A 27,037-nucleotide genomic window follows, 5' to 3' on the forward strand; every position below is an offset into this window, starting at 1 on the left:
TGGATGATCTCAATACTTCTGTGCCTGAGTGGGGGACGGGGATCGAAATCCTATTGATGCGTATGTGGCAGTCTGCTCTACGCTGCTGCTGTTATGGTAGTCAATGCCGATACGAGAGCCCATCAATGACAGAACGGTGACAGGAGTTCTGTGAATAGTATCCGTATGACTATGTTTGGCAACCTATCAGTGAAATAGTTGGGCTATGAAATTAATGAAAAAAATAGCCTAGAATTACTCAAATAGACAACATATTTTATTATCAATCTCTTTTACTGTGCTTCTCATAGTGGTCGTGTTAAATTGTATATATGTTTGAAATAACTAGAGGTGAATCTATCGCCTTGCTGTGCAAGTACCTACCGTTTTATTGTTATACGCGAATCTATTTTTTCTTCCTAGACTTCATTGATGACAATAATCTTTCAGTATCTCTATACATACGTATGTATGTTACAAAATATTTAATAATAAACATCGCCAATTTGCTTCCCTGGTACTTTCCAACTATTTAGCTCACCCCTTCTGTGCCTGTGTACTATTACCCCGTCATGATACAAGAGGCATGAGTCAAAAAATTAACATACCATAAAAAGTAACAAATTTACAAGACCGTTGCATGAATTCTCAATGGATGTTAATCATGAACAAATGTACAGTTCTATAATACAATTGTATTATGAAATAATCCCACAGCAACCATTCATTCGCCGGTAACTGTTTATGTGTATGTACGTGTTTATTTCCGTATAGGACCGTAAGCTATCGTATACCAATATATCAGTTAGAGCTGATGTTCAACTATTACCGTAGATCAAGCGTTCGGTACTGGCGATAGATTTAGCGTTGCTGCAGTGCTCTAGCACCGGCAGGCTCCGATTATTTACAGAGCAGTACGTAGCTGCAAATCTACATATCTTGTTCGGCATTACTATATATATATATATATATATATATATATTTACAGTAAATTGGACTCGGGAGGAATGTCGATCAAACGTATCTAATGTGTAGACCATATAATTGATGGATTCCGTTAATAGTCTTCGCTGAAGAGCAGATAGCATAAAGCGGAGTGATAACTGGCTTCGCGATCGATCGTTCCTTCTTTTCTTGGATGATCAGTCCTCAACTTCATTGAAAAAAAAGTCAGTTCATTCATCATATGCACAGATTCGGCTTGTTAATCGACCCAGGCACTTCCAATTAACCAAATAAAACCGACATGGAGAACTATCTGAAGATAAATCTCAAGCTTAACTGGAGAAGATTGTTTTTAAAATATACAGAGCTCTTCGTTTCGAAAAGTTAAACGGGTCATCAGACCAACGAAATTACAATTCAGATCCCAGGGCAAAATAAACGCCTACCCATTTACAATATACACTACATTATTTTGGCACCGTTGACAAAATTATCATATCACTAGCCATATGAGCCAAGATGTACTACTAAGTCACTCAATAGAGGCTCAATTATCATTAACGAGCAGAGCAGAGCCATCATTTTATATAGTTATCCGGTAAACTAATACTACAGAGTCAATAGGGCCGGGTCAGTTAGCGGCAAATTAATTAAATCTTAACAGGCAGCTTCACTTAACAACAAACCCTAAACTATAAATACTATATATTGCACCCAATGTGTGGCGACAGCTTTGGATGCTAGCTTGATTCATCGCTGAATCCCATCGTTGAATTCAGCCGCAATCTGCAGCGACTTTCCCATGAAAGGCGCAATTTGCTTTTTGGAGCAGAATTTTTGACGAAGGCGATGACATCACTCCCTCTGTTCTATTCTATGGCGGCCAGTACAGACTAATGGCGTTGGCGTATCGGCAATAAATTACTGATAAATTAAAGGTTTATAGTGCATTTGATGCTAAGTTCTGCTCTTAACTGGCCAGACTGTTGATATTTACCAGGAATAGTCATTGTGAGGGCTGACAACTCTGTTATCGTCAATTCCATCGCCTGATACATTTAAGGCCATTCCAGCAGTTAGTCCGGTTAATTCTTGCGGGTCAACCATTCCGAGTCCGATCATATTCTGCTGTTGCTGCTGTTGTTGATGATGATGGTGATGACGACTGAGGGACGGTGGCAATGGCGGGGGGTAGAAATCTTGTAAGGGACAACTTCCCAGGCCCATTCCGCTATCTGAATTGCGAATGAGCCCTATCCGCTTGCCACAGTTTCGGACCTTTAAACCAATGAAAGGTAAAAGGGATAGAGTGACTACTTGTAAGCTGACCTATGGAGACACATCGCAAGGGTGATTTTGCAATCTGTATAAAACGCAAATAACTTCTATAAGTTACTAAGTACAATCATCGATTGTACTTCCATGGTTTCTATCAAACGAACGTATATTGATGTGCCGTGTTCATATACAAAGTGCAATTCATTAAATGGCTTACCTTATAAATAACTTCTTCCTGCATCAGACTGAAACACATGGCAATTAGAACCATGCCCGCGAGTAAATACAACGAGCAGATAACCAACTTTTCTTGACTACCCGTGTCAGACACGCCTGGCACGAAGTCACCAAATCCTGTTTAGAGAGAGAGCATCGTATGATTACAAAAATGGCACAATTAAATGGCTTAATATGAGTATAATTATAGATAAGGTAATGATTGTTCCCACACGTCGACTTTTGCACGCAGTATTAAGCATAGCTGAACCAATCAAGGACAGAGTATCATAGATGTAGAGCGTTGTTTAGCTCATTTGCTAGCACAGAGGTACCATTGTCGCCCGTCTCGCATCGCGATATTTTCGCGTCGTAGTGGCAGTATGGCTGATTAATAATTCGTTCTTAACTCTCACAAGTCAGTCGGTGTCGACACCCATTAGACGGAGTCGTATGGGTCGCCCGACAGCAAGAGAAGTCTGGGCTGGACGGAAAAAACGAAACATACGTACATAATGAGAGGGTTCGTGGCGGAAGCCATGGGGCCATCTCGCGAAATGTTCATGAGACGGCGACCAGAAGTTGCTAGGGGAACTGCCGGTTCTAATATAGCTATTCTTACCACCTTGCCATGTGGTCTCATCAGAAGTTTTCCCCAATTAACATTCTTCCATTTGAATTCATATGCAGAGATCAAAGACTGGGGTTGGGAAGGGAATTAGCAGGAGTCCTTAAACGGCAGCGACCGAAACCGCTACTTCTAGGCCAACTGGAGAGGAGGGGTAAGGGCAGTATAGTCGCCATGAGGCGCGGGGTAGATTGTCTCACTCTTCATCGCGGGACGACTAGCAAAACAACAGATCGATTTCGGTGGCCACTGTTTGATGGCTAGTGATCAATAGTCCCACAGGATAAGGCACCCGGCCCCAGCTGACATATTATACTTAAGTTGAGCCTTGTATTTTGTCTTCGCATCATATATAATAAATAGACAGTGACCGACGCAAATGTGGTTAAATGGAAAAACCTTAATAATATAGTACGTAGCAGCAAAGTGACATTTACTTAGCTATAACTTTCACTGCATTTAACAGTAGCATAGGGTATATATACTGGAGTAGTGAACATAACAAGAACCGAAATTCTAAATATTTGAAGTACAATTCCATATTAGTTATTCTTTTTTCTTTACGTTCATCATTTCTTTGTATAGTTTAGAGCAATCCATATTTGCATAATAAATCCGTTGTGTTATTACCGTTAGACACATAAATGATTATATTTATCTGTTTGTATATGTATTCCTGATGCATTGGTGCTGTGGTGTTCAGCTTAAATGTACATTTACGGTGGCTTATATACATACTGTATTCACACAAAAAGTAATTTGGGTTATAAAACACAAAGGAATACAGCGAACTGAAGACAGTAAACTGGTTTTCGACAATCATCAGCTGGTGTTGCGTTCAATTTCTGCTCGAAGGTAACGTACCTATTGTAGACAAGGTGACGAAACAGAAGTAGGCTCCTTCAAGGAAGCCCCAGTCCTCCCAAAGCGAGAAGAGAACTGCTCCGCCAGAGATATACGCTACCATAATCAGAACACATAGCGGAATTGGTACAGCGATTCGCTCCTCTTCGCGACCTCGGGATCCTTCAAAACCTGCCAAGCCCAGCGAGGGACCGATCGGATAGGATGGAGGTACAGGCTGAAACCCGCGTGACGTATACAGCCCAACTGGGCCGTTATCAAACTTTGGACCAGCATTATCCATTGAAGGAAGCATCGGTCCTCCTGATACACCGCCTATAGCTGAACAGTCAGATAATAAGGCATAGGAAGAATATGACTTAAGAACAGTTGTCAAGTGTTATACGTAGATGGATAGAACAGTAAAAGTAAGTAAAAGGCGTCTGGAACCGACGGAATATCCATCAGATTAATGTACGGTAATGAAGAGCGCCAACAATGTTGAGAGCGTTCTGCTACTGAGAATTGAACTTATTCCATATTTCGGACGCCCAAACAATAGAATAGAGACCGTTACAACAATAACATCAATAAGACAATGAAAAACACTATAGACACTTTTATTGTAACCTTTTTATCGTAAGTTATTCGTTACCCATCACCAGCAGCAAACCAAACTCGAAGAAAACTCTTGCTCCAAAGGTTTTCCCTTCTCCACTGCTTTGTCCTTCCTTCTACTTTGTCACCTTCCGCATCTACCATCATCGAAGTTCAATCACTGTATGACACTGTGTGAACGCGTGTATTGAGACGGACTGGCTTAATTTTGTCGTTGACTAGCAAGAACGAACACTTGACAACCGTTGGCTGTGCGCTTCTACCCCTGTAGATGTGTATTCATGATTATGATGGTGTTGGCGCCATTAAAGTTTGAGTAGAATATACATTTTATGATGGAACGATTCTGTAGCTGTGGTAAAGGTAGAAACACGTGCATATTTTTACTTTTCGGCCCTACTTGTACACTTCCGTTTTCTGTGTTCGGTAATACTTCTGCTATGCAACGGCTATCCAACTGCTCGCGCACTGGTCTGGATAAGGGTGCCGAGCTGCGGCAGCGTCCTGCTCTTATCGATCTTGTCAACCCTGTTTAGCTGGACACAAGAAAAAATACGTACGAAAAAGCCGACGTCGTCGTCGTCGTTTGGACCGGCCTTCGTTTATAGGCAATGCGGCTAAGAACAAACAAAGATGCTACGAGAGTGCATGACTCACGGATTCGGGACGACTTCCGTTCCCGTACCCAGCGCATAGCCATAATCAGATCATTTGCTTGTTGCGTCGCCATCGTCTTCGGCGGTCTCTCTTTCTGTCAAGCACTGTTCGACGAAGTCTATCCGTGTGCGCCTGTACGTGCGTAAGCGTACCTATGTAGAGCTCCGCATGTTCGTTACACGTCAGAACATGATGGAAGACGAGTCGGACGGCAAGCGGACGAGGAAGGCCGTTAGGGCAACGGGAAGTGGTAGGCCAGGATAAGCTCGTCTAGTTAGCAGGTCCCGACATGTTGCATGCAATTTAGCGCCAGGCTTTGTCCGTTAGTTGTGCATGTAGACATCTAGCCTGCCAACGTACCAATTTGTGGCAGGTCGTGAGCTTACCAAGCTCCGCGTCCCGCTTACCCGCATCTGATGTGCTTCTCGGCCTCGAAGATTATCGTTAAGTAAATTGTAAGACACAGCAAATTCTACTTACTGACTTCATTATGATAATGGCTCATTAGACTAGTCCCGTATTTTCTGCTGTCAGGAATTACGTTTCACAACTAACATCCGACTTCGCGCATGAGTTTTGGCATACCATCAAACGGAAGGTCCGAAAGACAAATGTTCTATGTCGGGACCGAGAGAACTTTTGGTCAGAACGCGGTCAAATAACGCATGAAACGAACATCTGTACAAACGAAGACTAGTATGTTTGGTCGAACAAATATTTAGCAGCGGCCTAAATATGAGTCTTGTTCTACACATAAAGATTCTCCACAAAAACATGTACGTTAACTTTTCGCAAGGTTTACTTTTATACAACGCATGCACTCGTTTTTAAATGGAAAGTGGTGTCGATACGTTGGCACTGCTGTTACGTAATGAGCCTCAAGAAATTTAATGTGGTGGTCCGTAAGTACAACAATACCGTGGGCTCTCGAAAGCAGCAGAGAAATGCTTTGTATCTGATTCTTAACCATTGGTGGTATTGGAACTTACATCACGAAATAGGAAAGATATGACCTCTATACGTATTTCTCACCACAATGCCATATAACTAGAACAAGAGACCATAGATTTAACCCGCATACGTTAGATTGCCATTAAATTTCCAATGCGTCTCTCGACTGAACGAATTGTCTGAAAAGCTTCTTGGCTTGCTCTGAAAAGAAACATTCTTCAAGATGAAGGAGATTTACAATACCTCAACTGTTCGACAACGGGTTTATCATGCGCTTGGAATGGGTGTAAGTTCACGCAATAAGCTTTAAAGAGAATCATTTTTTCCCCCACGAAGCTGAAAATTAACATAATGGTAAAATAACGCATTTTAAAAAAAAGTAGCAATTAGGTAACTGTCATTTGAGACAGTTGAAAAAAATAGAAAGACTAGTACTAGTAACTTTATGCCGATATAAAAGTGAGATATTTAACTAAAACTGCATTGAAAGATAGCTATTGACAAAAACAATGGATAGCAGCATGCTTTCTATGCCGGTTGAACTGTGACTTTTCCGGGTATAACGTTATTACCGTGTGAAGCTTGTCTATTGTTTCCGCCGAGCTCATCAGGCGTCATATCATCGAAGTGTTGTGCAGCAACGGTGTCATGTGGCGTCTGATTAAAGTCAAGAATCTGTGTGGTCTGAGTTTGCTGACGTACAGACCCTCCTACTTTCTCTGGAGGGTCTACCGAGTAGTGATTCAATGGAGAATTATGCTTAGCGAGTTGCGGACTCTGCTGCACCTGTTAATTATAGAAAAACGTGTTAACTAGCATAGCAAATGATTCTGTAATGTTATTTTTTTTTTTATTAGTTTTTAGGCATAAATAGTTATCTCAGGTTTATTGAAGTGTCCAGCCCTGACTCGAATTGCCCGCGTTCAATCCCATAGATTCGATGATTGGCTTCTTCTCGTGTATATTAGCAACCTCCATTCTGCTGCGGCCAGCTGCTAACGATGCGCAGTGCACGTACGGATCGTCAAGGCCCCCCACGTAAAGCAATTAGTGGGCCAATCTTTTGGGGGGGGTCTTTCATAGCGTTTCATTGACAGATTTGTATAATAGCATTGTCTACGCGCGTTGTTTGTTAAAAAGTACTACTGAATCTTCAACCACGTTTTGCGTTAGATGACGCCCATTACACGTCATCTATTTGGAACTGTACATCTCTAAAAACATTTTAAAGAAAAAGGCATTTGACAGATTCTAATAAAAAGCCAGATTTTACAGTTGTTACGTACTATGTACAGCATTATACACTATACAGATTACGTACACAAGTATTACCTTCTGGAGAAGGTCGCATCTTGAGCGCAGTATGTGCGTGCATGATGCAAATATGTTCTTCGTACGCAAGGACAGATGAAATGTTAGGCTAACCAGCAATTCTTTGTCAGCGATGGCAAATATATCCTACTTCGTTTGGTGCATTTTCATTATTTCCAAACAGACTAAACTGTAATGAAAAGCGGGGAAGAGATGTTTTCGTTTTCAAGAGGTATTCGTAAAGGCGGGGGAACCAAAAACAAATTGCTAAGAGCCATACGAAAAATGCAGGGACAACGAAATCGTACCATTCGGTAACTGGAGTAGCTGTTCTGGCTATTCATTCTTGCAAGTGTGTTCTGTGCCAACGAGAGCGAACCCGTTCCGGGCGGACTCTTGACGGGTGAAGCTCGACAACACGAACATAGCTTTCCGTACGTATACCTGAAGTGCGCGAAAGAATACATCAGCGCGAAAGTTTCGTTAGTTGAAAGCTTTGGCTGGATCACAACAAATTCGGGTATCATGGCGATGGAGGCGTCTCAATATCTCTAAATTTTTATATATATATTATAATGACGATTCAAGACGTCTAATTATAGTAGGCATTGCGCTGTTTGTTTGATCTCCACATATAACGTTCTCCAGTATAGAAAGTAAACTCAGAGCATACGTCGTGAAACTGGACACAGAGCTATATTTCGCTAGTAACTTATGGTAACTGAATCCTCGGCTGTGTCAGCTCAGAGAAATGAAGTTGTTGACTAGCTGCGAGGTTATTATTATTATACTTTGTACGCCATTGTTCTATTCAGTGTTCGTAAAAAGTCTATAACAATGCAAGTTAATCATAATAGAGGTGTCGTTAATCATTAGAGTGGACTGGCCCTCGCAGGCTACGTATCTATGTCTGACGCAGCGGAGAACTACGAGTAAGCGACCTGAGAAACGTCGAAAAAACAACGGGACTGTTCCCTGTTTAAAGAACTCTCCAATACACACGTCAAATAAATCTCTTAGTCTTCGTGCTAGCTTTGCAGCATGCAATTAACATTGTAATAAAGTTGAAATGCATAAAATGGTAGCAATACTCCCTGTGCGTTTGATCTCTATAATCAAAGAACCTCCTGAGATCGAAACGTGAAGACATCTGAAAAGCTTCGTATTTTCGCCAAACGTTAGGTAATAGTCCCGGCTTCACCGTCACTACTAATGATTTATTATTAGTCAATAAAGCACGCAACAATCTTGTTTTTCGGGAAGTTTCGTACAGATGCCTAATATAATACACGAGTGATTACCATTTCATATGAGTTAACTGTGAACAAAGCGCCAAGTTTTTGCACCCTTAGCTGTTTAAAGCGCCAGGTAACTTGTTTAGACAAGGGCTCACTCATCAGCCGTTTGTATACTCCAAATTCAGCCCTTAATTATACCGTGTATAGTGGTTGCTTTCGTTTGATAACGGTATCACCGTCTTTCTAGCGTCAGGCCGATGTTCTGGGCATGAAACATGAAGGATTACAGAAAGCGTCATCTTGTTTTCAGAGAAGACGAATGTAACGTCTTGCAATGACGTAAAAACTTCCAGAGCCCAAGGAGATGTGAGGACCATTCGAAAGTGTAGGCAAGTGGTTTGGCCTGAAATGTTACAGTTTTCGAATGAGCCCGCAATGCGCATTATCAAGGTGCTTAACTGCTTCGCTCAAATTAGAGCCCTATTAGTCAGATTAGACAAATCCGTTGAAGACTTTAACTGTTCCGCTTACAAGCGTCAGGCGCCGATGGACTGTCAAAGCCTATATAATGTATCAGAACCCTTTGAGAAATATACGAAACACCCATTAAAATATGATCATTTGGCTGTGATTGTTATTAGCAAGGCGTCAGATTAGCAAAACAAACTTTTGTAACAGCATCCCTTATTTCTAGATAACGCAATAAAAGGCAAACTGGAATCTCTTACGTACTCAGTACAACAAAACACATAAGCGAAAGGACCGCGTTCGAACTCCACGTAATAACAACTCTGTGTGTAGCTGTTTGGTCAGCTAACTGGTACATGTAACGTGAGCGCTGCAGATGTTTGTGTGCGAAGGCCGGACTAAGGTCGTTCGGACGTGGGCAAACACAATCTTACTTATAGCAATCAGTAACGAATCGACTAGGTCGACGAAAGATAAAAAAGAGGAGGTGAAGGGAGAAGAGCAAGCGCACGACTGGGCAAATGGAAGGGTGGACGCGGCCCAAACAACAGCTGCCCTTCCGACTCTGTCCGAGCGTGCGAAGCAAGCCAAATTGAACCCAGTGAACTGAGACGCTGCCATCAGCGTTCAGCGTTCGGGAATCATTCGCATCTGTTGATTGAAGAAGAGGGCATCACAGACATTATGAACGGCTAGTAAATACTACGGTGACTCTATACATATATGAGCATATCCGGATAATAATAATAATATCGTGTATCTATGTATCAACAACGATGGAAAGCATCGGATCAAACGTCGACGCATCTCTAATATATGTCGAAAACACTTTCGCCTGACAAATATCTATATTAAAATACGCGCATTGACAGGTACAGGTTCAAATATGTCTGGCAGTAATACGGAGACCGTGACATCATCAAAGTCCTTACCCAACGACGTATATGACGTCTGTCTTCATCGTTCATCGATCATGAGCATCAGTTGTTTTTCTACTTGAGAGACCATGAATAATGAAGCCCTTTGGATATGCTGGAGAACATGGAAGTTGCCCTATGACGAAAACGGTAGGGTACTAAGTTTCAATGTTTATGTGTAAGTTCTACAAGTGCTTCGATCACTTGCAATTCAACGGCAGCTACGGTATTCTAAACGGCGCAAAAGTGGCACACACGCCATGAAACAATGGAATCTAGGCAAATTTGGATAGTAAAAAATACTTAATCTTTAATTCGAGTATTTGATGCAAATAACTTTGTTAAAAGGCCTAAAAAAGTAGCTTTACAATGTACAGTGTATATAGCTTGACCAAGTCAAGCTCTACCAAAGCTGACTTTTAGCATTTTGCAACACCGCTGCGTAGTCGTTTCTATTTCTGAAACACTTAAGATAAGATATGATATTTTTTTTGAAAGAAGAATGTTCGATCTAACAAATAGACTAGGACTAGTTTCAAGAAAAAACAAATTCCGTAACAAATGTTGAATGAGGGATTTCATCAAGGCCTTCCGAACGACCAAGCTATTTCTAGATTGATTCACTTGATTGCTTCATAGACTAAATTAAATATGTCTCATCACGACCTTATGCGTTATCTGAAACACTCTTTAGACTTCCTGGAGGGTCCATGAGACCAGCGCCAATAGAACGAAACCTGTGCATCTGTCTAAGTTTAATCTGTGCTTCATACAACCTTATCATTCACATTGTTGTAAGACAAGCTAAGGCGTGACAAGCAAAAGGCAACCCGTCGAATTCTGCGCCAGCGTTTATACAGCAAAGAAGCAAAAACACCTTTCTATGTTCCGAGTTTTACGTCCGGTATCGCCGTTAGCTAGTATCCCATCAGGCGGTTGGCTGGCTCTCAGCATGAAATGACCCGCGTACCTATGCCTATGGGTTTGAACCTAGACCACAACGGGTCCCTAAAAAGTTAGCAGGCAAAGACGTTACCTACTAAGCTATCATTGGGAAAATGAAAAACAATATAACAGCTATCCAAGCAAAACCATCTGGGTAGATGCAACAATGTTTCAAATTTACTTAAGCTGAAGTCTGCGAGCGCAACACATATAGTTCGTGATCCGGTTTAATTTGAACTGTTCAAAGAGGAACAAGGCAATTTCGAAAAAAGTTGAGACGATGTAATATTTTTCTTTGCTCTTTTCAGGTCGTTATTGGCTTAGGGCAAGATCTTTCGAAATGCTGATCTGGAACCATCGCATTCCGTTGTAGCCAGAGCAGACGAATCACTGACAACAGTTCACGAAAGCAAAACTTCGGAAAAAAATATTCGCTACGTCTTCCTTTCCAATAGTTCATCGCACAGTAATAAACTTATAGTTGTGAACGTTTTCTATAGAAGCTTTCGTTCTTGTTCCGCTGCTTCGTTCAATCTCAAAGATTCAATGCAGAACTTGGAAGTTGCCAGGGAAGAACCAAGGGACACACGGCGAGAAATGCAACTGACGCCGATTGCCGACAACAAAAGTGTAAACGAAGCAAAGACATATGGCCAGATCGAAGGCTGTACAAACAGCTAGATGGAACTATGTTCTATAAACAGACACATACACACGAACACTTGCGGAGAATTAAAGACGTCGATGCATCCATAGCGACAGCCAGACTCTAGGATGCGACTGCAAACAGATTCATGGAGCCGTTGCCAAGAAAACGCAGCTGAAGACAAACACATATCTGAAGCCCTTGTGATTTTGCCACACGATCTCTAGGCGTAGCGGTTATGCTAATGTGATATATCTGATGGCAAAGTACTGGCCATAAGCACAGAAGAACTACATCAAGAGACCTACATGACACCGTCACAGTGGTTCCCTGCCGGGCGAATCTGCCACATGTTGAAGTGGCACGTTGAACATAAACAATTTTGAAAACAAAATTAAATTTGTAGATTGAAACGACAAGCTGATACTAAGCATATTATATACGCAATGATCAGGCTGCCGTATTTTATTGATAGAACTAGATGATCTGATCGAACGGTGGATCGTTCGGTCTAACACGCATCCTTGTCCACAGAACTACGCTTGTGTCAGCCAACCTAAGTTTGGTCACCAGAATTATTTGAATCTTTGTAGATTTTCTCTAAAAATATGAAATCAGTAAATGTGCCCTGTGATTTAGCTCACAACTGTGTGACATTGCCTTTATCAAGGGAACCTAGCACGTTCTTGCGTGTAGGTCTAGAACACCTATAATCTACTGAACAGTGTTTCCGAAAATCGACCATTTATGTTTGCTGGACAAGCTGCATCTAACGTTGTTATATCAGTAACGCAGATGCGGGGGTTTATATAAATATGCTATTATCAATCATAGCGTCAGATTCGAGCGTGTAGCAGGTATCCGTGTTGTAATTCTGTTCTGCCTACTTAATTGAAACTGATCATGTCTGCGAAAATGCTAAGAGAACTAGGACGAATATCTACAAGAGGTTTTCCCTCACGTAGGCAAGGGCAATACTTTCTTATGTACACTAGATAGTTCAGCTTGAATGTAAGTACACCGAGCACCATACCTGAAGGCTTTGGCGAGAATGTCGCCGACATTAGTGAGGTAAAGCAGCATCAGGGGTATTCCTATAATAGCGTATAGCATCGTGACGATTTTTCCCAGTTGCGTTCTGGGTGCAATATCTCCGTAACCTGTTTGAATAGGAACAAAAACACCAACATCACACGTATCAGTTAATCTTAAGCTCTGTATATATATATCTCTTCATTCAGTTTGTTTTTTAGGTAACTCACTGCTTATAATATAGAAAAATTGTACTTTGAATTTAGGTAAACTCTCAATTTAAATTTTCCGCGAGCAATAAGGCCACGATATGATAATGAAACAAATTTGTAATTAATGTTGTGTATGTTTTATGACGTTTGCAGATTGACGCTCAAAAAATAACTACGTTTTGATTACTATTATTTTCTATAGTAATATAGATCTAGAAATCGGACTATTGCGAATGCCTTTTCGTGTTTCTATTTCTACTTATTGCTTCAGGCTATGTACAATACTTGCATAGAAAATGGCCAAACGAAGGAATGTCTGACTGTCCGCTGATATGACGACAGCGTTGCCTATAAAAGGTCGACTAACTCATAGACTCTAAGGCGTCAGACAGTGTACGACCTCCAAAACGCCCTTCATTACACTTTCTTCAGTAAGTTAGAAAATCTAAGCGATACATGCAACAAATACCGTTATAGTTTGCCTCTAGTCACCACTGACTTTCTGTCCAAACAAACATCCAGCCGGACGCAAGGACTTGGAAATACGTTTTCAGGACAGAATTTTGGAATAGCTTGGCTGTAGTTAGCTGGAGTAGTAAGTCTCTAGGAGAATACCGAGTTAATAGGATTTGGTACCTCAGATCATCAAACCCGCCGCCTTTGAGCAATTTCTTGATGAATGCAGACGAAGTGGAACATCGATCAATGGTGCTAAACGCCCAACGCCTTCCGCAAGACGCTGGTTTTTATTGAAACCGAATTTTTCTAGTGCGTATACACTGGCTTTTAATGGCTTACCTTCATGCAAAGATGAGCAGTCGTAATGGCTGGATGATGTTACGCAGAACAAAAAAGGAAACATCACAAATATAATACCAAACAAAATGAATAGACAGAAAGCAGAGGTTTACGGATATTCCTATCAATGCTTGTTGCACTTGTATTGCTTTGATTAGTGAAAAAGATCGGACAATTCAACCCCGTGCGTAAGTGAATCACTGCAAATTATACAGCCTCAGAACATGCAACTACCAATATAACCAATTCATCTGAATACCTTCAGAAAAATAGGATTTAAGGTTTTGATCAGGTTGCTTGAACATTTATCAATCCAGCTCTGATATCAATATTCAGATTTCGAACCTAAGCTGAGTTTAATGAGGTAACCAAAATCAGATTCAAGTCAGCTTTGCTTGCGAAGTCATCTACACGATGCCACATGCTCGTCCACACGCCATTTCGGCCATCAAATTGAATATCATTACATTCTGTATTAATTATATATCGAAAAGTTCGTTTCCAGCTAGCCAAGACTGTTATACGCGCCTTTTTACTGCACACTTTTAGTCTAGCTTCCCGCCAACAGAAATTATAACAGCAAAGGAAGATTGGAAAATCAATAAGGTACGGTTTTTGATTAGGAGTCACACCGAGTTTTACCAATTATCGGTAAATTACCATTGCAGCTTCGGAGATCTAATACACATGTTGGACTTAGCCTATAAAACAACGTTCTACCTTGTTACAAGCCATACAGAGCGCTGAATATACAACTATACGGAAACGTTCCAAAATAGAGAAGAGGGATTTCGAACAAAGGACCAACATACTTGAGGGAATTAAGAATTTAGTGACTGTGGTAAGTTTTAATCGGCATAGAAAACAGGGACCGCATAATTGTTCTCGACGGTCTTTCCGTTGAGAATAATAACTTCGGTGCTTTCTTTCTCTTAAAGCGAAATCTATTGGGAACTTCGTTTCTCAAAATAACTAACCACAGTATCGAGATCCTAGCCATTAATCAGCTTCTAGGAGATTAAAGCTATAACACATACATACACACAGCTCAAGTTATGTGACAATAGATAGAAACTTTCATCTTTGTCTAGAGCATATTGGGGTCTCTGAACATGCTATACCTAGCGATACTATTGTGTTATGTTGTTGATTTACTTACAACAATGGTTGTACACGTAACTGAATATACTGTATGCTATATAGCTATGTACCTGCCATTAGTTGCTTGTAATTTTGCATTGGGACTTATTGTTACTAATATTGTCTCTTCGTTGACACAGAATACGTGGATTTCATACCGTAAACAGTTCTTAGATCACCCAATGTCTGTCTTATTGACCCAAATACATGTTATAGCCTCAGCTTACGAGTTGCCTAATTTGACAGATTCAGTAGTCATTATTTAGATGAGCAATTTATTTCTTAGCTATTTCAAGAGACATTTTTGCGCTAATCCGTATATCGACCCACATTTGTCCCATGAAGGACGTCTTAAGTATTATTCAATGGGATTTTATCTAACAATTCCTAACCCTTTATACCACTTTCTTGAACCGTCCTAGCAGTCCTTAGTGCAACTAAGTGTCTAAAACAAAGCAAACACAGAATGAGATGTAAACCTCTTTGTGCCGAATTCGTGTGTTTATGGGAACGGTTTATCCAGCCACAGGATATGGTTCTTATACCCTTTTGATCATGACCAATGTTGCTTAATTAAATATAAAATCTTTTTACGGATAACTACGAATAAATCGAAACAAGAGCTAGCCCCAACACTATGACTTGTCAAGTCGTTTGCTATAAACGTAAAATGGCTAAATTAGCCAGATTACATCAAAGAATTTCAAAATTTAAATTAAATTCTCAAAAAAAAACAGCGGTTGAGCTGTTACTCTTAGCCATACAATTATAAGTAGAGTGTATTGATAAGTTACGATTTCTGCAATGTTTCTTGCCTACGATATCTATAACGGCCCCTACAACCTTGAGAAAATAGACAAATGCATTCAAGGCTAGTTCTCAGGGGCGACTAACTTTGACGAAACCTCGTCCCAATCGAAACTGTATATCTAATCATTTGGACATCTTCAACTGATGTTAAGTGTTCCATATCATGGCGCATTCGATTTAAAGTTATGAGCCTAGAGGAACTTCATTAGAATCTCGAATCAGTGTCAGCCTGATTCTATGCTTGATACCTTTATCAGTGTTCATTTGTTAAACGTTCATTATAATTATTTGTACAATTATTCAAGTATCCGAAGTGAGTATTATAAATGTTTTGAGATTTTTGATAAGGACTAAGAAGTTATTTATAAGACTCTTGAGAGTCGCAAGTTTCAAGTGGTAAAAACGACCAGACCTTTGGCTAGTCGCGCAAGTAGGATTTACCTAAACTCTAATAACTCTAAGTCAAGCGACGTGTCCTATTAACAACAGTTGTCTGTTTCTTGATTTAGTTCCTATATATATATATATATATATATATGTATTGCATTTCCGGCATAACTGAGGGCAAAAGTTGGATACGCACTATGAAAACGAGTGGTTTAAATTGGGCCTGCTTCCAAGTCAGATAGTAAACTATTGTATGAGATAATCGACTTTCGCAGGGTTCACACTAGATTTTTACGTGAATGCTGCTCCTCTGTCGCCTTTTACAAGGGCTTTATGTTCGGTTACTTGAGGTTGCTAATGTAACAGCTGGTGCAATTAGAGTGTCATCGTAATCCCCTTAGATCCATAGGCATTGATAAGGCCAACACCATATCGACTTTTACTTCAAAGACGAAATGTTGAAACTCCTATTTAGACGAGCTCTTGCTTATCTACACAGGAAAAGAAACAGAAATACATACTCTCGAAAGATAAGCACGTTGGCTGAGCGTCAGAAATTTCCCTTACACATGCTGTTGGAGTCCTGCTGATTTTTTTAATTGACTTATCTATTTTTCTTTTTTTTTAATTTATTCAAGACTAGCCTCGTAAGTCCCGTTGTGTCTTCGGAGATTACCTTACAACATAAACTGCCAACATAGTGGAACTTAAGCCAAGCATATTTGGTATCCTAGCTTGATGAGCAAAAAAAGGACTACCAACAGACACTCAATCTAATGGAAATATTTGACATTTTTTTCGACCATCAACCACCATGTGAGAAATAGTAGCGATGTTTACAACAGCTAACCAATAGCTATTATCATAATGATACGAAGGACAAGATGCACTACCTCAAGAACGACTTTGACCTATGTATATACAACATTGGTACTATCCAGCGAATAATCATTGAGTGCAAATAGATATACACGCATACGATAGATAGATGCCTAGAAAAATATATAGACCGTTGGCAAACTCTAAAACCGTGAGCTGGCTAAATTAACCAGAAAATCGGCTGCTCTTCGTAGTGCATAGTGAGGCATAAACTTTACAGCCGAGACCCTTGACAGCTAGCTATGCGTTACCAATGCGATGATGTTAAGACAACAGTTTTCCAGCGTGACCAGGTGTAGACTGTTAGTGCCGCAGACCGGTGAGTGTGCCCAGCTCGCCGGCGTTTCATCCAAAATCATTTGGCGGTAAGTAAGGCTTAGATTCTGATCAAAATTTTATGGGTATACTCTACAGGAGCCTGCTATCACAGGCAAAACGCGCTAGATATGCCAGAGATGAAAGACAATCCATCTCAACAACGGAAGTTTCGACCGGTGGCTTAAATGCCACGCGAGATCGTGGGAAAACCACGCCTGGAACGTTTTAATGCTATTCAACCTATGGGGCAATGATTGAAAAAGCGGGCGGAAATAACAACACAAGAGCAATTAGCATGCACACGTTTATTTTTGCATTTAGCTTTAGTTTCTGACTAGACCTTCTGTCTTCGAGTCGAACGCAACGCATTGGATCGAATGGTGGCGGCAGACATTCGGGTGTTGGAGATGTTATTCCATTGAAAAGGTTACACTGGCGGATGGAAAGGACCCTAAAGCGGAACTAGATCGTTCGAAAGACCGGCGACAACAGAAGGGTCGCTACTGCTACGATCATTGATCCTACTGTCGTCGGCGCCTACCGAAAGCCAACATCTATTCTCCAGCTACTTTTGCTTGACTTGTAAGAGCGGCCATACTACCAGAGTGAGACGCAGAGCGAGTTTTTTTTCCTACTTTTTTCGGTTCTCGTGTGACGTACTTCCATAATAATATTACTATTTGTTTTTGAAGAAGCACCCTACTCGAATGTTGCGCATCAATGTGCGCATATACTGTACACTGTACATACGGCTATGTTACTTTAGCCTGTAATAGCCGCGCTGCAGGTGTAGTTTCCGTACTTCTCTCCGGCAATATTTAGTGGAGAGCGGTTTATACCTTTGAGATGCACCGGCAGCTCTGAGATGAGCTTTCGACATTTGGCGAATGTAACGATGCTGATTTGATGAAGATCGCCGTGATGATGGTGCCGGGAAGAAAGAATGAAAGGCCATTAATAAGAGTTACAGTTTTGAGCCTCTGTTGGTATAAGATCGGTTGTAGGCTTACGCTATGGCCTGAACATCTTGTCCCTCGACATATCAAAACATTGAAGAGGTTTAACGAGAACGGTTCCATGGAGACTTGAGATTCCTGTACGGATTTATTCAGCGGCTAAGGGGTGCATCATTTAAATGCTTGTTGTCGCCGGATACCCTTGTCCAGGTCGCGCTTATGTGTACTTTCGGTAGTTTTGCTAGATAAAAGCTGTTGCATTAATACCATGAGAACATTGATATACATATATATATATATATACATTAGGTGTGAGGTGGCGAGGTGCATAGACAGTCAAAGACGCTTAATTTGGCCCTTGTCGACGGAATGTCTACATATATATCACAAGAAGGCACATTTAAGAGCATTACTTATTTTTTTAGGCATATAAATACTTTAGCCTGGATTAGCTGACTATTAGAAACACTATGGCAGGAGTACGGTACTGGTTTTTCATCTAAACACAAACCTTTTTCGTAGTCGATTTCTTACGATGCGCGACTTTACTTTTTTACCATAGGCTCTCATACTGCGACTCGTCGATTAATTAAAGAAACCGTTAGTCGTTAGAGCTGTTAATTTAAAACTAGTTCGACTTTGAGCCCTCTAGCAGCTTTTAATTTAGACATTTCTAAAAAAACACTGTCCCTAGTCGACGATTCGGTGTTTCGTTTCAAGCTAAATTTCCCAGTCAGATCTCGCCTCTAATACCGACTTCATATATAGTCTAACTTTATATAGAGAAAAACAAGGTAAATAATATTTGCTCGGCCGATAAAGCTGGAAGATTTTGGAAGAACAACAAAAAACACAATTTTAAATATAAAATGGAAAAGTAAAAAAGATAAATATATTTACTATTAATGTACTAATGCGAAATTTTTTTTGCGGAGCTGAACTGAAAAGCTAGGGCGTCTTTAGGCTGATCGTCACATCATTTGGTTTTCATCTGCTTTTTTCCATATATGTATATAGATAAGAAGCTATATTTGATATTAGACCGGGCACAAGTTTCAAACATATGTACGACGTCCTTAGCGATGTACTAATTGCTGTGATGTAGAAGATTTGCATTGTAGTTCAAAGGAACCTTTTAAAACGGACGCGCATATATATATATATATATATATATATATATATATAGCTTTAATAAATAGTCCTTTCGGCTTAGGCTAATACTAGCTAGATTTGTCCAATACGGTTCGAGACTTTTCTGTGCATTTCATCAACCGGAATATCATTAAATCTGCGTTGTGATAGATACTCTCTACGGGCCAGCCATAAATCCAGCTACAAGACGGATTGTCCGTTGGGAGTTTGTTTTTTTCGTCCTTTACGCATAAAAAAATAGCAATACTTGGCGAATTAGAAAAAGAGTGCATATTAATAATGGAATATTTTAAGCCAGACCGACAATCTCAAAGCAGTGAAGGAACTTAACCCTGCAGAAGTTACTTCTTATTTACACAGAAGGTTACAGAAGGAAAATAATTCGCATATACTACTAAGCTCGATTACTTACTCGGTACTTGTATAAAATGTCTCGATAATGAAAATGTAGTAAACTTCGCGAAACATTTTAACGATCATCTACGCCAAAGGAAAATCCAACCTAGAAACGTATAAAAACCGTCTACTAATCATACTATAAGTCCGATAAATCAATCTAGTTATCTTTGAAAAGACCTAAAAAAACGAATTTTAGTCGTAACTTTACCGGCTCTACAGAGCAGAGATGTTTGAAACAATGGGTAAAGCAGCCTGAAACAGTGGCGGAAAGGATATCTTGGTTGCATCGGCAACGCTGGCGACGAAGTGTCTCAGGGACTGTTCGAAAAGTGTTTACTCGGCTTGTCTTCTTGACGGAACCTCAAGGAAAAGAATATGACGCTCGTTTCTAAATAACTTTGTTCTGCTACTGCAGTGAATATAGCAGTAGCTAGCATAGCATATGGATAATAGGCGATATTTCTTGCAATAGCAGTTTCTACGAAAACAGCCATTTTTTACAGGTGGCATCTTTCTGTTCAGTTTAAACGTAGCTGCTACTTTGAACCATTTTTCGCTAAGAAACTTTGCAGTACAAAGCAAAATAACTTGACGAGTATTCGTTTGTTTCACTTATGCCATCCCGTAGCGGCTATTCAAGCCAGTAATATTCTAATGTTATTATCGGCCTATGTCTATCCCGACTGCAACTTGTGTTTGGCTACGTAGAAACACATACACACACATATGATGGCGCTGTACTTAATGGTCGATGGTGCACATATAGGATAGCGGGGCTGCAATTACTACTAATGATGATGTAGCTTGTTTCCGTGCGCTTCCTTAAAAGGCTCACTAGGCCTTACCATCTGTCAGCCCCTAAAAACTAAGTGTGAACCGTATACCAAAACACAAATACGTCATTAGACACGTATATATGTGCTGTGTGCGACAATACCGGCGTTAACCATACGTTTATATTTCTAGAATTAAGTGCGGGTGTTTACTAATTTTTTATTTTATTTTATCTTTTTTTTTACTAATTTACTACTAATAATAACTAAAGCTAAGAAAACGCTGTGTATGTTTTTTAGAATTTCAGTCACCTTGCACGTTATCGAGTCTGCTTGGAAGTTATGCCGAACCGCATAGAGCTTTCGTCACTTGTAACATTTTAGAAGCGCTACTGTAGCAAAAACGGTAAACGCAAAAACACATAGCTGAGCTTTAGCAAAATCGAAGTTGATTTAATGTAGGCAGATCCTGTGAGAAGGAAAAAAAGCAAGCTTTAGTAAGAGAATAAATGCTACCGGTAATTTTGAGTTACAAAAGCCGAAAAAAAAAATTATGACCGGAAAGAAACCGGTCGTGTCCGTTTCCTACATGCAGACCTGACTTAGACTTAAAGCTTGTTTCTCTAATCTGTTTTTTAGATTGCTTCGTTACTAGACGTGCAGAGATAAGAAAACTGTTTTGCATATAGAGACTATTGCAGTAGTAACGACATAAAGGGACGTAAGGAATCCTCGCAAATCAAATGATAGCGTCGCATTTGAAATTAGCTTTGGCGAGCCGCACTGATCTGCAGGCATCGGAGTTAGCGTGTCAAGGTCGACACATAAAAACGTTTCCTTATCTCACATATGGGAGGCACTTTCGTTGCTTGGCAAATTCTGAAAAAATTTCACATAAAAAGGATAGCGCGTACGTAAAAACTAGGCCAAGCCAGATAAACATATAAGGCCTAAAAATGTCTTTGCTTTGAAGCGCATTGAAGCACAGGTAGAGCTAGGAAAGTAGCCAAGAAGTAAAAACCAATATATGCTACGAGGATTAAAGAGAAATGACTATAAAATAGTGGTAGCTAGCTAGCTAGCTAGCTACCTTCAGCCAACAGGGTAGGAGAAGAGATAGAGTGTCAGCACCTAGAAATTATGCTTACATATAATTTCTAGGTGCTATTGTAGGCATAAGAAAACATGCTGCCAGCGAAGGGCAGATACATTGGGGCAAATTAAAAGCGGCCAGCGGAGAAGAATGGGGGTGGAATCTCTTTGTCGATGTATAATAATATGAAGTGACAAAAACTAGCACGAACATTATCGTCTTACTGAGGTAAAAAAACGAAGGCGATTTAAGCGATGTCTGCTTGCTAACGGCGAGCGATTTCGTCGCTACTGCCAGTTGAACAATCAAGGAACGCGTGACACACTGCGCAATCTTCCTTAAGAAAATGCCAGTGAAGTCAAGCTGGACGGCTCAAGCGAAACAGCGATCGGGTGAAAGCCCGAGAGAGCGATACAGAGAGAGAGAAAGGGACAGAGAAAATAACCAAGTACTAAGCGAGTGGAGGGACAGAAACACAGGCCATCAGGACTATTTGTTGGCCGCTGCAAGATGGGTAAGTATGTATGAGTGTTTGTGTGGATGTATCGATAAGGGTACGACTAGGATCGACACAACGGTAAAATACCTATGTATATATATATTGGTTCAGTATTGGTGTATTCACAGATAAGCATTTTGCGGTACAAGAAACACGGTTCTAGAGGAACAAAGAATAAAGGCATTGTCACACGAAGGCTAGTGAAAAATATGGTCAGATTAGTTACAGTCTGAGATGCGCGGCATAACAAACGGCCATACGTTTACCGAATTGCAAATGGATCGGCATCAATGTGCCGATAGGAAGCAAAATAGAAAGTTGGATATGTAAGATAGCGCCCGCGGCTTTTGTTATTGTTGTTGTTGGTATCATTGTCGAAACAAACGAATTATGATTTCCCTTACACTATCCCGTAACGGTCTAAAGCTTTGTCTAGGGCATCATAGCGGCAATAACGACAGCAGCAGGAGTTAAGCCCCATAACAAGAACAGCCGTCAACGATGAACAAGTAATAACAGCACAGAAAAACAACAGGTAACTGCAACCGAGTTGTTAGACGAGCTACGGTACAGCCTAACGGGGCGGCACGGTCGCATCGACCTATAATATTGCCCCTATGACTGTTAGTGTTTCTACTAATTATGGTGTTGAATGCTAATGAAAAATGGGGCGGCGGCATGCTTGTGATGCGACAATAAAGGCAGTGCGAGTGAAACAGAAAATTTCTGCTGGTTCTCGCGCATTTATTTTGCGAATTCGGGGGGTGAGGAGGGGTAAACGAAAGACGCTAGAGTATATTAGCAAGCACGAAATGAAGAAGAAGGCGAAGACAATTGTGAAAATGAAGAGGGCTACTAGTCGCAGACGTACAAGCAGTGACTTTTTGAATGGCACCTTTTTTGTCTCGCGATAACAGCCGCGGTCCGGAGAGTTTGCCTTAATCAGGCCACTGTTCCAATATGTTTGTGTGTGCTTCAGTTGGTTGACGGAAACCTTCGTGTCATCAGGCGACCATAGTACCACATGAATTCCCCAATCATGGCTTCGATGGACTGTGCTGCTGTCTCTTTGCTATAATGTCCTTTCCATGAGACTGGTGACCCTTCAGACAGGTGACCGGAACGGTTCAGGGCGACAAGCCCTTTACTACTCTCTCCCCCTGAATTATCTCCCAAAAAGCATAATCGGAAAGCGCAAGTATGTGGGAGCAGATGCTTCACTGTACGCTGATAGCCGCGCGATCTGGAGGATAAAACGGCTTGAGGATCGGCAAACGTCGGTCTTCCTTCAACAGTACGTAACGAATGCCGATCTAGAACTAAACCTGGATAAGAGTAAAACCATGAAATTCTGAAAAATGGAGTCACTAGCAGCAAATGACATTCTCTGGTTACGCTTCTCGTTTCTGGAATAGGTGAAGCATTTCTGTTTCTTAGAGTTGACACGATTTGGATTCTGGAACGTGATATACAGAGTATATAACAGAACGTGTTAAAAAACACGAGTAGCAAACGCTACCATAAAATGGTTGTCATTTTTCTCCCTGAATAAGGATTGAGAGTAACACGCCTTTCCAATATCAAGCTCGTACAATGGCTTTACGTGGCAGCAAACGTGTCTACAAAACCTTATCATAGCCCAATTGTGTCGACTGGTTTGTGTAAAGCTTACTTTCTTCAAGACAGCTCTGAATCTGCGTACATCCTGTCATAATGATTACGTGTATTTGCTAGCAAATAGGCTGGTATTGATTGAGGATCTATTGTACAGCATGTCTGGCTTATTAAAATCGCCTGCTTACCAGAAATTCATCTGACAAGGAGACAAATGGGTGGTTGTCGTCGATTTGGAATTCTGTACCACTGGCGCTAAGATATACGTAACGTAGAAGAAACCCTACTGAAAAAAGAAACATATAGTAGTCCGCCACAAAATGCATGGCTTCCACTATGGTGTGTGTATGTGTTAGTGAATTGTACCATGAGGCAAACGGAAGTTGAACCTGTGTCTGATGCGGAAGCCCCCTGTGAACGCTACCGCATAAGCTCATGTCCGAGAACGCCATATATATATCTCTCCCTGTTCTGGCTTTTCTCTCCCTGTTCCTTGCGCGCCTCCCTGCTCTGTCGAGCAAAAAAGTTCGCTTTGAATTGGACACTGCTTGTTTTCAATGGAACTGGGTTTATTGACACTCGCCTTGACGGACACCTCTCCACACATTCGTTTAACTCCATTCGGTGGTTCAGCTTATTTGCCTGTACAGTGGAGGAGGTTCCGTGTCCTTTGTCGGGCTTACAACGACCTGCAGTCGGAAGGCTGACAACTCGTCAGTTCAATAAGTCCTCAATATTTGCTGTTTATCAACTTTGTTAGCGCGTTAGTGACAAGAGCTCTTCTTTGGTTTTCTGAGTGAGTATCCCTGCATAGTTGATCTATATATTTTTACGAATGCGCGCTTTGAAAGGTGCTAACTTATAATGCATACATAAGCCATAGCGATATTTCTTGTTTAAGTAGTGGCGGTCACCGCTTGCTACGAAACTAGCATCCTATTACTATAGTTTCAATAGTAATGGTAGGAGTGCTGCTGCTGCTGCCCTTCTTAATGGTTGTAAGAAAGGCGGAGAAGCCTAAATAGTGAAAATAGAGATGGACCTAGTGGTGGGGGTATTGACACTAAGGAGTGCAAAAACGATGTTGTTATGCACGCGGTACGTTCGTCCGCTCATCGTACATACATATCTAGCATATACAAAGGTTGGAGCAATCTGATGTGGAGCATCGTGTAGCCAGACTCGCGCCCGTAATGCCAAACCACAATTAGCCTTCGTCAAACGACTTACCGGCATTTTCTCACAACTGCTTCCAACGTTAACCACCAGCGCAAGGTAGAAGGGCCTCAATCATTCGACTGTTAAAACAAGGTAGAAAATCTTCAGCGGCATCTGTTCGTCGAGTGACATATGACGGTGCGTTCAGTTGCTGGGTAACAGGTAGACTACAGGGGGGCAATAGACGCGATGATGGCACCGCGAACTTTGGTATACATAGTCACTGTCGGTCCCGAGTCCGACCCTACTACCGCAGCAGGGAGCCTTAGCGAGAAGCGTGAGTCCTGCTGAGCTTACGGTAATGGAAATGCAATTCTGGTCAGGACATCACCAAGTAGTTGCTCGAACAAAAACAACAGGACATCAACTTAACATTAGGACATAGCAGTATTATTGTAGTGATAGCAGTAGGACAAAAGATATACATTAGTGCATTTCGATATGACTCACCCGCACGCACACGGACACACACGGAGTGAAGCATGGAAGACAATTAATCTCTGTAACTACCTCTGATATTCTATAGGAGAAACACCTACAATCAGCTGATTAATAATAGAACATGAGAAAGTAGTTACATTTTCTATATTTAATTGTGCAAGCAAGGAGTATGTGTGGGATTGTAGCTTCTTACAAGTTAAAATCAATTTGCGATACATCAGTTAAGATTTTTGCTCACTTATTTTATTATAGCTCTTCGAATTATCGTATTAGGGTTATGATTCTAGGTACTATTAAACAAACCCCATCTTGCGCATCTGCGCCAATGTATCAACGATCCAAACGAGTGTCTAGCAGGGAGTATCCTTCGGATGTAGAACGATTTCCGAAGTGTAATATTTGGCAATGTACTTTTCACAGAACCACTTCGCTATGTGTAAAATTTGGCCTATATGTACACGGGCAAAGGCCCGATGGTAGACTATTTCGGAACATTTTGGCTCAATCTATTGCTAAAATATTGTACGTATGTTTAGACTCACAGAGCGTTTTACATACATGTTAGATACTCTCAACAAATGACCATGCATTTGTATGAAATCAGTCACACTTCACCTATAGGAAATATTTCGGACCGTTTGTATATATCAACTGATGATTATGTCGATTTGTTTTTTTTTTTTCAGAAATGATAAATAGCATCTCGCTGGTCTTCCACTGAATACGTTGGACAGTACGTTTCACTATATCATCATGCCTCTTACTAAATTCTTCCTTTCCACTTCATTGCACAATGTATACAGAGGATCGTAGCACGGGGAAAATTAGTGCATATGTTGTCAGGCAGAGGCATGCGGCTATTACATACGTGATAACGCTCGCTCCCAGCTGTCCATTATTCAATAGTAGTCACTGGTAGAGTTGTTTCCGCCGCTACTGGCCTCCGAACAAGCGAGCGCCCCCACGCCTCCACCTGCTCCGCTTCGTTCTTCTGACTGAGTGCGTAAGCCAACTTCGCGATGCTAAGTAGAAGCCTGCCCTGTATAGGTGGGTCGGATTCTCATAGCTTCCACCGATCTACTGTCGCAAAGTGGGAGCCGATTCGAAGAGGAGGTATATGTTGACTAAAGCAAGCAACATGGGGCTACTACAAACTATGGGCAACTGAACTAAAGCGCCACAACGCTCCTAACCGATGGCAGCTGCAGCAGTTGTCGGGGTAGGTGTTGTCGAAGTGTTAGACATGTGGTGTTTGTTGACTTCTTATTTGTCGTGTAATAATACACGATGGAATCGACAGTATCAGCGATGGTGAAGGAAAAGTGCAAAGTGAGAAGGGGATTCGATGGGGAGTCTGAATGATACGTCCTTTTTTGGGGGCTGCTGTTGCAGCGACGGCAGTAGCGGGAACAGTAACGCAGTCTGCTACAGCGGTAGGCGCCATTGCCCTTTGCTTACCTCCGGGCATGATTCTCGGCTTTTACGCTAAGGGCTCTGTCACGCTAGAGCGATGCGATTGTTGTCGTATCGAAAAAAAGGGAAGAAAATTTTTTTCTTTACGAAAAAATAACAGCTCTTACATTGGGCTGTGTGTTGTTTTTTGCGAAGCAAATATCGAGGCGAAATGTATAAGGTGTCAAAAGTGTTAGTCAATATTTAATCGAATGTTTTTGAAC

General features: G+C 41.1%; 1 protein-coding gene and 1 long non-coding RNA gene across 5 annotated transcripts in view; one reads left to right on the forward strand and one right to left on the reverse strand.

The window, feature by feature from the left end:
- Positions 1–234: 234 nt before the first annotated feature.
- Positions 235–27,037, reverse strand: part of LOC111247454 (potassium channel subfamily K member 18-like) — a 54,993-nt gene continuing 28,190 nt past the window's right edge. Inside the window, exons 2-7 of one of the 3 annotated variants that reach the window (XM_086983544.1) lie at positions 12,674–12,800; positions 7,735–7,870; positions 6,688–6,901; positions 3,911–4,225; positions 2,420–2,556; positions 235–2,202 (exon numbers count right to left, since the gene is read on the reverse strand). In XM_086983544.1, coding sequence (XP_086839670.1) covers positions 1,918–2,202; positions 2,420–2,556; positions 3,911–4,225; positions 6,688–6,901; positions 7,735–7,870; positions 12,674–12,800 — 1,214 coding nt within the window. In that variant the 3' untranslated portion in view covers positions 235–1,917. Of the gene's footprint in view, positions 2,203–2,419; positions 2,557–3,910; positions 4,232–6,687; positions 6,902–7,734; positions 7,871–12,673; positions 12,801–27,037 lie in introns of all 3 variants that reach the window. The other 2 variants (XM_086983543.1, XM_022798366.2) reach the window with 2 other exon arrangements.
- On the forward strand, positions 17,070–26,988 carry LOC147757096 (uncharacterized). Of its 2 annotated transcripts, none has more exons than XR_015323672.1 (3): positions 17,070–17,263; positions 20,797–20,902; positions 26,048–26,988. It is a non-coding gene; the product is annotated as an uncharacterized LOC147757096 (long non-coding RNA). The 2 variants fall into 2 exon arrangements; XR_015323673.1 differs by lacking the exon at positions 26,048–26,988 and adding an exon at positions 21,136–21,604.

This window comes from Varroa destructor, unplaced genomic scaffold, assembly GCF_002443255.2.
Source record: "Varroa destructor unplaced genomic scaffold, Vdes_3.0 BEIS01000003.1, whole genome shotgun sequence".
Classification (NCBI taxonomy): Eukaryota; Metazoa; Arthropoda; class Arachnida; order Mesostigmata; family Varroidae; genus Varroa; species Varroa destructor.